The sequence below is a fragment of the Oncorhynchus nerka genome, linkage group LG13 (assembly GCF_034236695.1).
Source record: "Oncorhynchus nerka isolate Pitt River linkage group LG13, Oner_Uvic_2.0, whole genome shotgun sequence".
Taxonomy (NCBI): Eukaryota; Metazoa; Chordata; class Actinopteri; order Salmoniformes; family Salmonidae; genus Oncorhynchus; species Oncorhynchus nerka.
Window position 1 is genome coordinate 103,175,307 of NC_088408.1, and position 13,255 is coordinate 103,188,561.

A 13,255-nucleotide genomic window follows, 5' to 3' on the forward strand; every position below is an offset into this window, starting at 1 on the left:
TCAATACACAAGTATATATTTTTAAACCTGCATATTTAGTTAACATTGCCTGCTAACGTGAATTTCCTTGAACTGGGGAAATTGTGTCACTTCTCTTGCGTTCCGTGCAAACAGAGTCAGGGTGTATGCAGCAGTTTGGGCCGCCTGGCTCGTTGTGAAATGCGTGAAGACATTTACATTTACATTTAAGTCATTTAGCAGACGCTCTTATCCAGAGCGACTTACAAATTGGTGCATTCACCTTATGACATCCAGTGGAACAGTAGTGCATCTAAATCTTTTAAGGGGGGGGTGAGAGGGATTACTTTATCCTATCCTAGGTATTCCTAAAACCATTTCTTCCTAACAAAGACCGGAATTAATTAGCCAGAATTTTACATAATTATGACATAACATTGATGGTTGTACAATTTAACAGCAATATTTAGACTTAGGGATGTTATAATGTTATAATTAAGTCTATCATTTGGTATATTTAGACTTCTGGATGCCACCCGTTAGATGAAATATGGAACGGTTCCTTATTTCACTGAAAGAATAAATGTTTTGTTTTCGAAATGATAGTTTCCGCATTCGACCATATTAATGATCAAAGGCTCGTATTTCTGTGTGTTATTATGTTATAACTAAGTCTATGATTTGATATTTGATAGAGCAGTCTGACTGAGCGATGGAAGGCAGCAGCAGCAGGCTCGTAAGCATTCATTCAAACAGCACTTTACTGTGTTTTGCCAGCAGCTCTTCGCTGTGCTTCAAGCATTGAGCTGTTTATAACTTCAAGCCTATCAACTCCCGAGATGAGACTGGTGTAACCGAAGTGAAATGGCTGGCTAGTTAGCGGGGTGCGCGCTAATAGCGTTTCAAATGTCACTCGCTCTGAGACTTGGAGTAGTTGTTCCCCTTGCTCTGCATGGGTAACGCTGCTTCGAGGGTGGCTGTTGTCGATGTGTTCCTGGTTCGAGCCCAGGTAGGAGCGAGGAGAGGGACGGAAGCTATACTGTTACACTGGCAATACTAAAGTGCCTATAAGAACATCCAATAGTCAAAGGTATATGAAATACTAATGGTATAGAGAGAAATAGTCCTATAATTCCTATAATAACTACAACCTAAAACTTCTTACCTGGGAATATTGAAGACTCAAGTTAAAAGGAACCACCAGCTTTCATATGTTCTCATGTTCTGAGCAAGGAACTGAAACGTTAGCCGTCTTACATGGCACATATTGTACTTTTACTTTCTTCTCCAACACTTTGTTTTTGCATTATTTAAACCAAATTGAACATGTTTCATTATTTATTTTGAGGCTAAATTGATTTTTATTGATGTATTATATTAAGTTAAAATAAGTGTTCATTCAGTATTGTTGTAATTGTCATTATTACTAATCAATTAAAAAAAATCGGCCGATTTAATCGGTATCGGCTTTTTTTGGTCCTCCAATAATTTGTATCGGCGTTGAAAAATTAAAATCGGTCGACCTCTAGTGCAGATTGTCTCTCTCTCCCTCATTCATCTATCCCTCTCCCTCATTCATCCTCTCCCTTATTCATCCTCCCTCTTCCTCCGTCCCCCCCTCTCCATCATTCATCAATCCTCTCCCTGCTCCCCGTACTAACCCTCCCCCTCTCTCTCCCTGCTCCCCGTACTAACCCGTCCCCCTCTCTCCCTGCTCCCGTACTAACCCTCCCCCCTCTCCCTGCTCCCCGTACTAACCCTCCCCCCTCTCCCTGCTCCCCGTACTAACCCTCCCCCTCTCCCTGCTCCCCGTACTAACCCTCCCCCTCTCTCTCCCTGCTCCCCGTACTAACCCGTCCCCCTCTCTCCCTGCTCCCCGTACTAACCCTCCCCCTCTCCCTGCTCCCCGTACTAACCCTCCCCTCTCCCTGCTCCCCGTACTAACCCTCCCCCCTCTCTCCCTGCTCCCCGTACTAACCCTCCCCTCTCCCTGCTCCCCGTACTAACCCTCCCCCCTCTCCCTGCTCCCCGTACTAACCCGTCCCCCTCTCTCCCTGCTCCCCGTACTAACCCTCCCCCTCTCTCCCTGCTCCCCGTACTAACCCTCCCCTCTCTCCCTGCTCCCGTACTAACCCTCCCCCTTCTGCTCCCCGTACTAACCCTCCCCCTCTCTCCCTGCTCCCCGTACTAACCCTCCCCCTCTCCCTGCTCCCCGTACTAACCCTCCCCCTCTCCCTGCTCCCGTACTAACCCGTCCCCCCTCTCCCTGCTCCCGTACTAACCCGTCCCCCTCTCTCCCTGCTCCCCGTACTAACCCTCCCCTCTCCCTGCTCCCGTACTAACCCTCCCCCTCTCCCTGCTCCCCGTACTAACCCTCCCCCTCTCTCTCCCTGCTCCCCCGTACTAACCCTCCCCCTCTCTCCCCTGCTCCCGTACTAACCCTCCCCTCTCTCTCCCTGCTCCCGTACTAACCCGTCCCCCTCTCTCCCTGCTCCCGTACTAACCCGTCCCCCTCTCTCCCTGCTCCCCCGTACTAACCCGTCCCCCTCTCTCCCTGCTCCCCGTACTAACCCTCCCCTCTCTCTCCCTGCTCCCCGTACTAACCCTCCCCCTCTCTCCCCTGCTCCCCGTACTAACCCTCCCCCTCTCTCTCCCTGCTCCCCGTACTAACCCGTCCCCCTCTCTCCCTGCTCCCGTACTAACCCGTCCCCTCTCTCCCTGCTCCCCGTACTAACCCTCCCCCTCTCTCCCTGCTCCCCGTACTAACCCGTCCCCCTCTCTCCCTGCTCCCCGTACTAACCCGTCCCCTCTCCCTGCTCCTCGTACTAACCCTCCCCCTCTCTCCCTGCTCCCCGTACTAACCCGTCCCTCCCTCTCCCTGCTCCCCGTACTAACCCGTCCCCCTCTCCCTGCTCCCCGTACTAACCCGTCCCCCCTCTCCCTGCTCCCCGTACTAACCCGTCCCTCTCTCTTCCTGCTCCCGTACTAACCCGTCCCCCCTCTCTCTGCTCCCGTACTAACCCGTCCCCCCTCTCTCCCTGCTCCCGTACTAACCCTCCCCTCTCTCCCTGCTCCCGTACTAACCCGTCCCTCTCTCTCCCTGCTCCCGTACTAACCCTCCCCTCTCTCTCCCTGCTCCCGTACTAACCCGTCCCCCTCTCTCCCTGCTCCCCGTACTAACCCGTCCCCCTCTCTCCCTGCTCCCGTACTAACCCGTCCCCCTCTCTCCCTGCTCCCCGTACTAACCCTCCCTCCCTCTCCCTGCTCCCCGTACTAACCCCTCCCTCCCTCTCCCTGCTCCCCGTACTAACCCCTCCCTCCCTCTCCCTGCTCCCGTACTAACCCCTCCCCCTCTCTCCCTGCTCCCCGTACTAACCCCTCCCTCCCTCTCCCTGCTCCCCGTACTAACCCGTCCCCCTCTCTCCCTGCTCCCGTACTAACCCGTCCCCCTCTCTCCCTGCTCCCCGTACTAACCCGTCCCCCTCTCTCCCTGCTCCCCGTACTAACCCGTCCCCCTCTCTCCCTGCTCCCGTACTAACCCCTCCCTTCCTCTCCCTGCTCCCCGTACTAACCCCTCCCCCTCTCTCCCTGCTCCCCGTACTAACCCGTCCCCCTCTCTCCCTGCTCCCGTACTAACCCGTCCCCCTCTCTCCCTGCTCCCGTACTAACCCGTCCCCCTCTCTCCCTGCTCCCCGTACTAACCCCTCCCTCCCTCTCCCTCCCCCCGTACTAACCCGTCCCCCTCTCTCCCTGCTCCCCGTACTAACCCCTCCCTCCCTCTCCCTGCTCCCGTACTAACCCCTCCCTCCCTCTCCCTGCTCCCCGTACTAACCCGTCCCCCTATCTCCCTGCTCCCGTACTAACCCCTCCCTCCCTCCCCCTGCTCCCCGTACTAACCCCCCTCTCTCCCTCCCTCCCCGTACTAACCCGTCCCCCTCTCTCCCTGCTCCCCGTACTAACCCGTCTCTCTCCTCCTCCAGGATGTAGAGAAGGAGTTGGAGGTTCAGATTGGTATGAAGCAGGAGATGGAGCTGTCTATGAAGATGTTAGAGACGGATATGTGTGAGAAACAGGATGCTCTGGTGGAACTACGACAACAGCTGGATGACCTCCGGACCCTCAACCTGCAGCTAGCGCAGAAGTCCCAGGTACACGCCTTGGGTGTGAGAGCGCCTCTTTTACAAATGTGTTATATGTTTTTACAAAGACTAACTAACTCACAGTTACTGGAATTTGAGTTAAGTGTATTGGAGTGTAATTGATCCCAACCTTGGGTGTCCACAGAGCTCGGAGGTGAGCGCCAAGCAGAAGAGTGAGGTCATCAGTCGCCTAGAGGAGAAGACCAATCAGATGGCTGGGACTATTAAACAGCTAGAGATCAGGTGGGAGGTGACCCCATCTTCACACTACACACTCCACTACACACTACACTACACACTCCACTACATACTACACTACACACTCCACTCCACTACACACTCCACTACACTACACTACACTACACTACACTACACACTCCACTACACACTCCACTACACACTCCACTACACACTACACACTACACTACACACTACACACTACACTACACCACACACTACACTACACACTACACACTACACTACACTACACACTCCACTACACACTCCACTACACACTACACTACACACTCCACTACACACTACACTACACTCCACTACACACTCCACACTCCACTACACACTCCACTACACACTCCACACTCCACTACACACTACACTACACTACACTCAGGGCTCTGAAGTGCACTCCACTACACTACACTCAGGGCTCTAAAGTGCACTCCACTCTACACTACACTCAGGGCTCTAAAGTGCACTCCACTACACTACACTCAGGGCTCTAAAGTGCACTCCACTACACTACACTCAGGGCTCTAAAGTGCACTCCACTCTACACTACACTCAGGGCTCTAAAGTGCACTCCACTACACTACACTCAGGGCTCTAAAGTGCACTCCACTACACACTCTACACTACACTCAGGGCTCTAAAGTGCACTCCACTACACACTACACTACACTCAGGGCTCTAAAGTGCACTCCACTACACTACACTCAGGGCTCTGAAGTGCACTCCACTACACACTACACTACACTCAGGGCTCTGAAGTGCACTCCACTACACACTACACTCAGGGCTCTGAAGTGCACTCCACTACACTACACTCAGGGCTCTAAAGTGCACTCCACTCTACACTACACTCAGGGCTCTGAAGTGCACTCCACTACACACTACACTACACTCAGGGCTCTGAAGTGCACTCCACTACACACTACACTCAGGGCTCTAAAGTGCACTCCACTACACACTACACTACACTCAGGGCTCTGAAGTGCACTCCACTACACACTACACTCAGGGCTCTAAAGTGCACTCCACTACACACTACACTACACTCAGGGCTCTAAAGTGCACTCCACTACACACTACACTACACTCAGGGCTCTAAAGTGCACTCCACTACACACTCTACACAACACTCAGGGCTCTAAAGTGCACTCCACTACACACTACACTACACTCAGGGCTCTAAAGTGCACTCCACTACACACTACACTACACTCAGGGCTCTAAAGTGCACTCCACTCCACTCTACACTACACTCAGGGCTCTGAAGTGCACTCCACTACACACTACACTACACTCAGGGCTCTAAAGTGCACTCCACTACACTACACTCATGGCTCTAAAGTGCACTCCACTACACTCTACACTACACTCATGGCTCTAAAGTGCACTCCACTACACTCTACACTACACTCAGGGCTCTGAAGTGCACTCCACTACACTCTACACTACACTCAGGGCTCTAAAGTGCACTACACTCCAGGGCTCCACTCTACACTACACTCAGGGCTCTAAAGTGCACTCCACTACACTACACTCATGGCTCTAAAGTGCACTCCACTACACTCTACACTACACTCATGGCTCTAAAGTGCACTCCACTACACACTCTACACTACACTCAGGGCTCTGAAGTGCACTCCACTACACTCTACACTACACTCAGGGCTCTAAAGTGCACTCCACTACACTCTACACTACACTCAGGGCTCTAAAGTGCACTCCACTCCACACTCTACACTACACTCAGGGCTCTGAAGTGCACTCCACTACACTCTACACTACACTCATGGCTCTAAAGTGCACTCCACTACACTCTACACTACACTCAGGGCTCTAAAGTGCACTCCACTCCACTCTACACTACACTCAGGGCTCTGAAGTGCACTCCACTACACACTACACTACACTCAGGGCTCTAAAGTGCACTCCACTACACTCTACACTACACTCATGGCTCTAAAGTGCACTCCACTACACACTCTACACTACACTCAGGGCTCTGAAGTGCACTCCACTACACTCTACACTACACTCAGGGCTCTAAAGTGCACTCCACTCCACTCTACACTACACTCAGGGCTCTAAAGTGCACTCCACTACACTACACTCATGGCTCTAAAGTGCACTCCACTACACTCTACACTACACTCATGGCTCTAAAGTGCACTCCACTACACACTCTACACTACACTCAGGGCTCTGAAGTGCACTCCACTACACTCTACACTACACTCAGGGCTCTAAAGTGCACTCCACTACACTCTACACTACACTCAGGGCTCTAAAGTGCACTCCACTACACTCTACACTACACTCAGGGCTCTAAAGTGCACTCCACTACACTACACTCATGGCTCTAAAGTGCACTCCACTACACTCTACACTACACTCATGGCTCTAAAGTGCACTCCACTACACACACTACACTACACTCAGGGCTCTGAAGTGCACTCCACTACACTCTACACTACACTCAGGGCTCTAAAGTGCACTCCACTACACTCTACACTACACTCAGGGCTCTGAAGTGCACTCCACTACACACTACACTCAGGGCTCTAAAGTGCACTCCACTACACTACACTCAGGGCTCTAAAGTGCACTCCACTACACTACACTCAGGGCTCTAAAGTGCACTCCACTACACTACACTCAGGGCTCTAAAGTGCACTCCACTACACTCTACACTACACTCATGGCTCTGAAGTGCACTCCACTACACACTCTACACTACACTCAGGGCTCTGAAGTGCACTCCACTACACTCTACACTACACTCAGGGCTCTAAAGTGCACTCCACTACACTACACTCATGGCTCTAAAGTGCACTCCACTACACTCTACACTACACTCAGGGCTCTAAAGTGCACTCCACTACACACTCTACACTACACTCAGGGCTCTGAAGTGCACTCCACTACACTCTACACTACACTCAGGGCTCTAAAGTGCACTCCACTACACTCTACACTACACTCAGGGCTCTAAAGTGCACTCCACTACACTCTACACTACACTCAGGGCTCTAAAGTGCACTCCACTACACTACACTCATGGCTCTAAAGTGCACTCCACTACACTCTACACTACACTCATGGCTCTAAAGTGCACTCCACTACACACTCTACACTACACTCAGGGCTCTGAAGTGCACTCCACTACACTCTACACTACACTCAGGGCTCTAAAGTGCACTCCACTACACTCTACACTACACTCAGGGCTCTAAAGTGCACTCCACTACACTACACTCATGGCTCTAAAGTGCACTCCACTACACTCTACACTACACTCATGGCTCTGAAGTGCACTCCACTACACTCTACACTACACTCAGGGCTCTAAAGTGCACTCCACTACACTCTACACTACACTCAGGGCTCTAAAGTGCACTCCACTACACACTACACTCAGGGCTCTAAAGTGCACTCCACTACACTACACTCAGGGCTCTAAAGTGCACTCCACTACACACTCTACACTACACTCAGGGCTCTGAAGTGCACTCCACTACACACTACACTCAGGGCTCTAAAGTGCACTCCACTACACTACACTCAGGGCTCTAAAGTGCACTCCACTACACTACACTACACTCAGGGCTCTAAAGTGCACTCCACTACACTACACTCAGGGCTCTGAAGTGCACTCCACTACACACTCTACACTACACTCAGGGCTCTGAAGTGCACTCCACTCCACTACACTACACTCAGGGCTCTGAAGTGCACTCCACTACACTCTACACTACACTCAGGGCTCTGAAGTGCACTCCACTACACTCTACACTACACTCAGGGCTCTGAAGTGCAATCCACTACACTCCACACTACACTCAGGGCTCTAAAGTGCACTCCACTACACTCTACACTACACTCATGGCTCTAAAGTGCACTCCACTACACTCTACACTACACTCATGGCTCTAAAGTGCACTCCACTACACTCTACACTACACTCAGGGCTCTAAAGTGCACTACACTACACTACACTCAGGGCTCTAAAGTGCACTCCACTACACTCTACACTACACTCAGGGCTCTAAAGTGCACTACACTACACTACACTCAGGGCTCTAAAGTGCACTCCACTACACTCTACACTACACTCAGGGCTCTAAAGTGCACTACACTACACTACACTCAGGGCTCTAAAGTGCACTCCACTACACTCTACACTACACTCAGGGCTCTAAAGTGCACTACACTACACACTACACTACACTCAGGGCTCTAAAGTGCACTCCACTACACTACACACTACACTCAGGGCTCTAAAGTGCACTACACTACACTCTACACTACACTCAGGGCTCTAAAGTGCACTCCACTACACACACTACACTACACTCAGGGCTCTAAAGTGCACTCCACTACACACACTACACTACACTCAGGGCTCTAAAGTGCACTCCACTACACACTCTACACTACACTCAGGGCTCTAAAGTGCACTACACTACACACTACACTCAGGGCTCTGAAGTGCACTCCACTACACTCTACACTACACTCAGGGCTCTAAAGTGCACTCCACTACACTACACTACACTCAGGGCTCTGAAGTGCACTCCACTACACTCTACACTACACTCAGGGCTCTAAAGTGCACTCCACTACACTACACTACACTCAGGGCTCTAAAGTGCACTACACTACACTACACTCAGGGCTCTAAAGTGCACTACACTACACTACACTACACTCAGGGCTCTAAAGTGCACTACACTACACTACACTCTTGCTCTAAAGTGCACTACACTACACTACACTACACTCAGGGCTCTAAAGTGCACTCCACTACACACTACACTCAGGGCTCTAAAGTGCACTACACTACACTACACTCAGGGCTCTAAAGTGCACTACACTACACACTACACTCAGGGCTCTAAAGCGTGAATATTTTAGTTTCATATGCTCCTAAATATTTTTCTGTGAGAATCTGGAATTTGTATTCGGGCGCATCGGTGAGACTAGGAAAAACTAAACCCAGAATAATTGTTGTTAAGATCGGGCTTCGCTGTACCGCTGCCTCTGAGTGTCATACGCCCCGGGCCCAGAAAACAAATCAAGTGCACCTATAGGCCTATGGCTGGCCAATCAGATGGTTCAGATTACGGTGTCTGCAGTTTCCTTGAACGCACAGCAAATGTGATACTCTTGAGATTAAAAAACCTTTTAAAACCACCAGTCCTAGAGACTGTCAACGAATTCAGCAAACGAGCTGCTGTTTTTATGAGTAACTTCATGTTGGTTGTTAGTCATCACTGTCAACACTTTTATGATCCATAAAATGCGTGTTCTCCTGCTCACACTGCAGATGCAATGAATGTATAGCCAGCAGCATACCACCCTGCATACCACCCTGCATTCCACCCTGCATACCCAGCAGCATACCACCCTGCATACCACCCTGCATACCACCCTGCATTCCACCCTGCATACCACCCTGCATACCACCCTGCATTCCACCCTGCATACCCAGCAGCATACCACCCTGCATACCACCCTGCATACCACCCTGCATACCACCCTGCATTCCACCCTGCATTCCACCCTGCATACCCAGCAGCATACCACCCTGCATACCACCCTGCATACCACCCTGCATACCACCCTGCATTCCACCCTGCATACCACCCTGCATACCACCCTGCATTCCATGCATACCCAGCAGCATACCACCCTACCCAGCAGCATTCCACCCTGCATACCACCCTGCATACCACCCTGCATTCCACCCTGCATACCCAGCAGCATACCACCCTGCATACCACCCTGCATTCCACCCTGCATACCACCCTGCATACCCAGCAGCATACCACCCTGCATACCACCCTGCATACCACTGCTGGCTTGCTTCTGAAGCTAAGCAGGGTTTGTCCTGGTCAGTCCCTGGATGGGAGACCAGATGCTGCTGGAAGTGGTGTTGGAGGGCTAGTAGGAGGGACTCTGGCCTCTGAAGCTAAACAGGGTCGGTCCTGGTCAGTCCCTGGATGGGAGACCAGATGCTGCTGGAAGTGGTGTTGGAGGGCCAGTAGGAGGCACTCTTTCCTCTGGTGTAAAGAATATCTCAATGCCCCAGGGCAGTGATTGGGGACATTGCCCTGTGTAGGGTGCCGTCTTTCGGATGGGATGTTAAACGGGGTGTCCTGACTCTCTGAGGTCACTAAAGATCCCATGGTACTTATCGTAAGAGTAGGGGTGTTAACCCCGGTGTCCTGACTCTCTGAGGTCATTAAAGATCCCATGACACGTATCGTAAGAGTAGGGGTGTTAACCCCGGTGTCCTGGCTAAATTCCCAATCTGGCCATCAAACCATCACGAACACCTAATAATCTCCAGTTTACAATGGTCTCATTCATCCCCCTCCTCTCCCCTGTAACTATTCCCCAGGTCGTTGCTGCAAATGAGAACGTGTTCTCAGTCAACTTACCTGGTAAAATAACGGATAAATAAAATGGCAAAGTCTTCCGATTACCTCGACTTGTCTTTTTGATATCGAGGAATAACAACATGAATTTGTGCATGAGGCAGAAATGTCAAATCAAATCACAATTTATTAGGCCACATACAAACACGTATTACAGTGAAATGCTTACTTACGAGCCCCTAACCAACAACGCAGTTTAAAAAAAATATGAATAAGAAATAAAAGTAACAAGTAATTAAAGAGCAGCAGTAAAATAGCGAGACTAAATACAGGGGGGTACCGATACAGAGTCTATGTGCTGGGGGCACCGGTTAGTTGAGGTAATATGTACATGTAGCTAGAGGTAAAGTGACTGATAATAACAGAGAGTAGCAGCAGTGTAGAGGGGGGGGGGGTGCAAATAGTCTGGGTAGCCATTTGATTAGATGTTCAGGAGTCTTATGGCTTGGGGGTAGAAGCTGTTTAGAAGCCTCTTGGACCTAGACTTGGCGCTCCAGTACCGTTTGCCCGTGCGGTTGCAGAGAGAACAGTCTATGACGGGTGTTTGGAGTCTTTGACAATTTTTAGAGCCTTCCTCTGACACCGCCTGGTATAGAGGTCCTGGATGGCAGGGAGCTTGGCCCCAGTGATGTACTTGGCCGTTCGCACTACCCTCTGTAGTGCCTTGCGGTCGGAGGCTGAGCAGTTGCCATACCAGGCGGTGATGCAACCAGTCAGGATGCTCTCGAGGGTGCAGCTGTAGAACCTTTTGAGGATCCCAGGACCCATGACAAATCCTTTCAGTCTCCTGAGGGGGGAAAAGGTTTTGTTGTGCCCTCTTCACAACTGTCTTGGTGTGTTTGGTCCATGTTAGTTTGTTGGTGATGTGGACACCAAGGAACTTGGCGGCAACATTATGTACAAAATAAGTTTAAAAAAATATACATTACAAACAACGCAAATAAACGGACAAAAAACACAATTGGTAGTGGTGTAGTAGACTAGTGGTGTAGTAGACTAGTGGTGTAGTAGACTAGTGGTGTAGTAGACTAGTGGTGTAGTAGAGTAGTGGTGTAGTAGAGTAGTGGTGTAGTAGACTAGTGGTGTAGTAGAGTAGTGGTGTAGTAGACTAGTGGTGTAGTAGACTAGTGGTGTAGTAGTAGAGTAGTGGTGTAGTAGAGTAGTGGTGTAGTAGAGTAGTGGTGTAGTAGTAGAGTAGTGGTGTAGTAGAGTAGTGGTGTAGTAGAGTAGTGGTGTAGTAGTAGAGTAGTGGTGTAGTAGACTAGTGGTGTAGTAGACTAGTGGTGTAGTAGTAGAGTAGTGGTGTAGTAGAGTAGTGGTGTAGTAGAGTAGTGGTGTAGTAGAGTAGTGGTGTAGTAGACTAGTGGTGTAGTAGACTAGTGGTGTAGTAGAGTAGTGGTGTAGTAGAGTAGTGGTGTAGTAGAGTAGTGGTGTAGTAGAGTAGTGGTGTAGTAGACTAGTGGTGTAGTAGAGTAGTGGTGTAGTAGAGTAGTGGTGTAGTAGACTAGTGGTGTAGTAGAGTAGTGGTGTAGTAGAGTAGTGGTGTAGTAGAGTAGTAGACTAGTGGTGTAGTAGACTAGTGGTGTAGTAGAGTAGTGGTGTAGTAGAGTAGTGGTGTAGTAGAGTAGTGGTGTAGTAGAGTAGTAGAGTAGTGGTGTAGTAGACTAGTGGTGTAGTAGAGTAGTGGTGTAGTAGAGTAGTGGTGTAGTAGAGTAGTGGTGTAGTAGAGTAGTAGAGTAGTGGTGTAGTAGAGTAGTGGTGTAGTAGAGTAGTGGTGTAGTAGAGTAGTGGAGTAGTGGTGTAGTAGAGTAGTAGACTAGTGGTGTAGTAGAGTAGTGGTGTAGTAGAGTAGTGGAGTAGTGGTGTAGTAGAGTAGTAGACTAGTGGTGTAGTAGAGTAGTGGAGTAGTGGTGTAGTAGACTAGTGGTGTAGTAGAGTAGTGGTGTAGTAGAGTAGTAGACTAGTGGTGTAGTAGACTAGTGGTGTAGTAGAGTAGTGGTGTAGTAGAGTAGTGGTGTAGTAGAGTAGTGGTGTAGTAGAGTAGTGGTGTAGTAGAGTAGTGGTGTAGTAGAGTAGTGGTGTAGTAGAGTAGTAGACTAGTGGTGTAGTAGACTAGTGGTGTAGTAGACTAGTGGTGTAGTAGACTAGTGGTGTAGTAGACTAGTGGTGTAGTAGAGTAGTGGTGTAGTAGAGTAGTAGACTAGTGGTGTAGTAGACTAGTGGTGTAGTAGAGTAGTGGAGTAGTAGTAGTGGTGTAGTAGACTAGTGGTGTAGTAGAGTAGTGGTGTAGTAGAGTAGTGGAGTAGTAGAGTAGTAGTGTAGTAGACTAGTGGTGTAGTAGACTAGTGGTGTAGTAGAGTAGTGGAGTAGTGGTGTAGTAGACTAGTGGTGTAGTAGAGTAGTGGTGTAGTAGAGTAGTAGACTAGTGGTGTAGTAGACTAGTGGTGTAGTAGAGTAGTGGTGTAGTAGAGT

The 13,255-nt window shown here is 50.0% G+C and overlaps 1 protein-coding gene across 2 annotated transcripts in view; it reads left to right on the plus strand.

Moving 5' to 3' along the window:
* Positions 1–13,255, plus strand: part of rufy3 (RUN and FYVE domain containing 3) — a 111,129-nt gene that overhangs the window by 48,310 nt on the left and 49,564 nt on the right. The window contains exons 10-11 of one of the 2 annotated variants that reach the window (XM_065026931.1): positions 3,939–4,106; positions 4,243–4,347. In XM_065026931.1, the coding sequence (XP_064883003.1) occupies positions 3,939–4,106; positions 4,243–4,347 (273 nt within the window). The remainder of the gene's footprint in view (positions 1–3,938; positions 4,107–4,242; positions 4,348–13,255) is intronic. The other variant, XM_065026930.1, reaches the window with a different exon arrangement.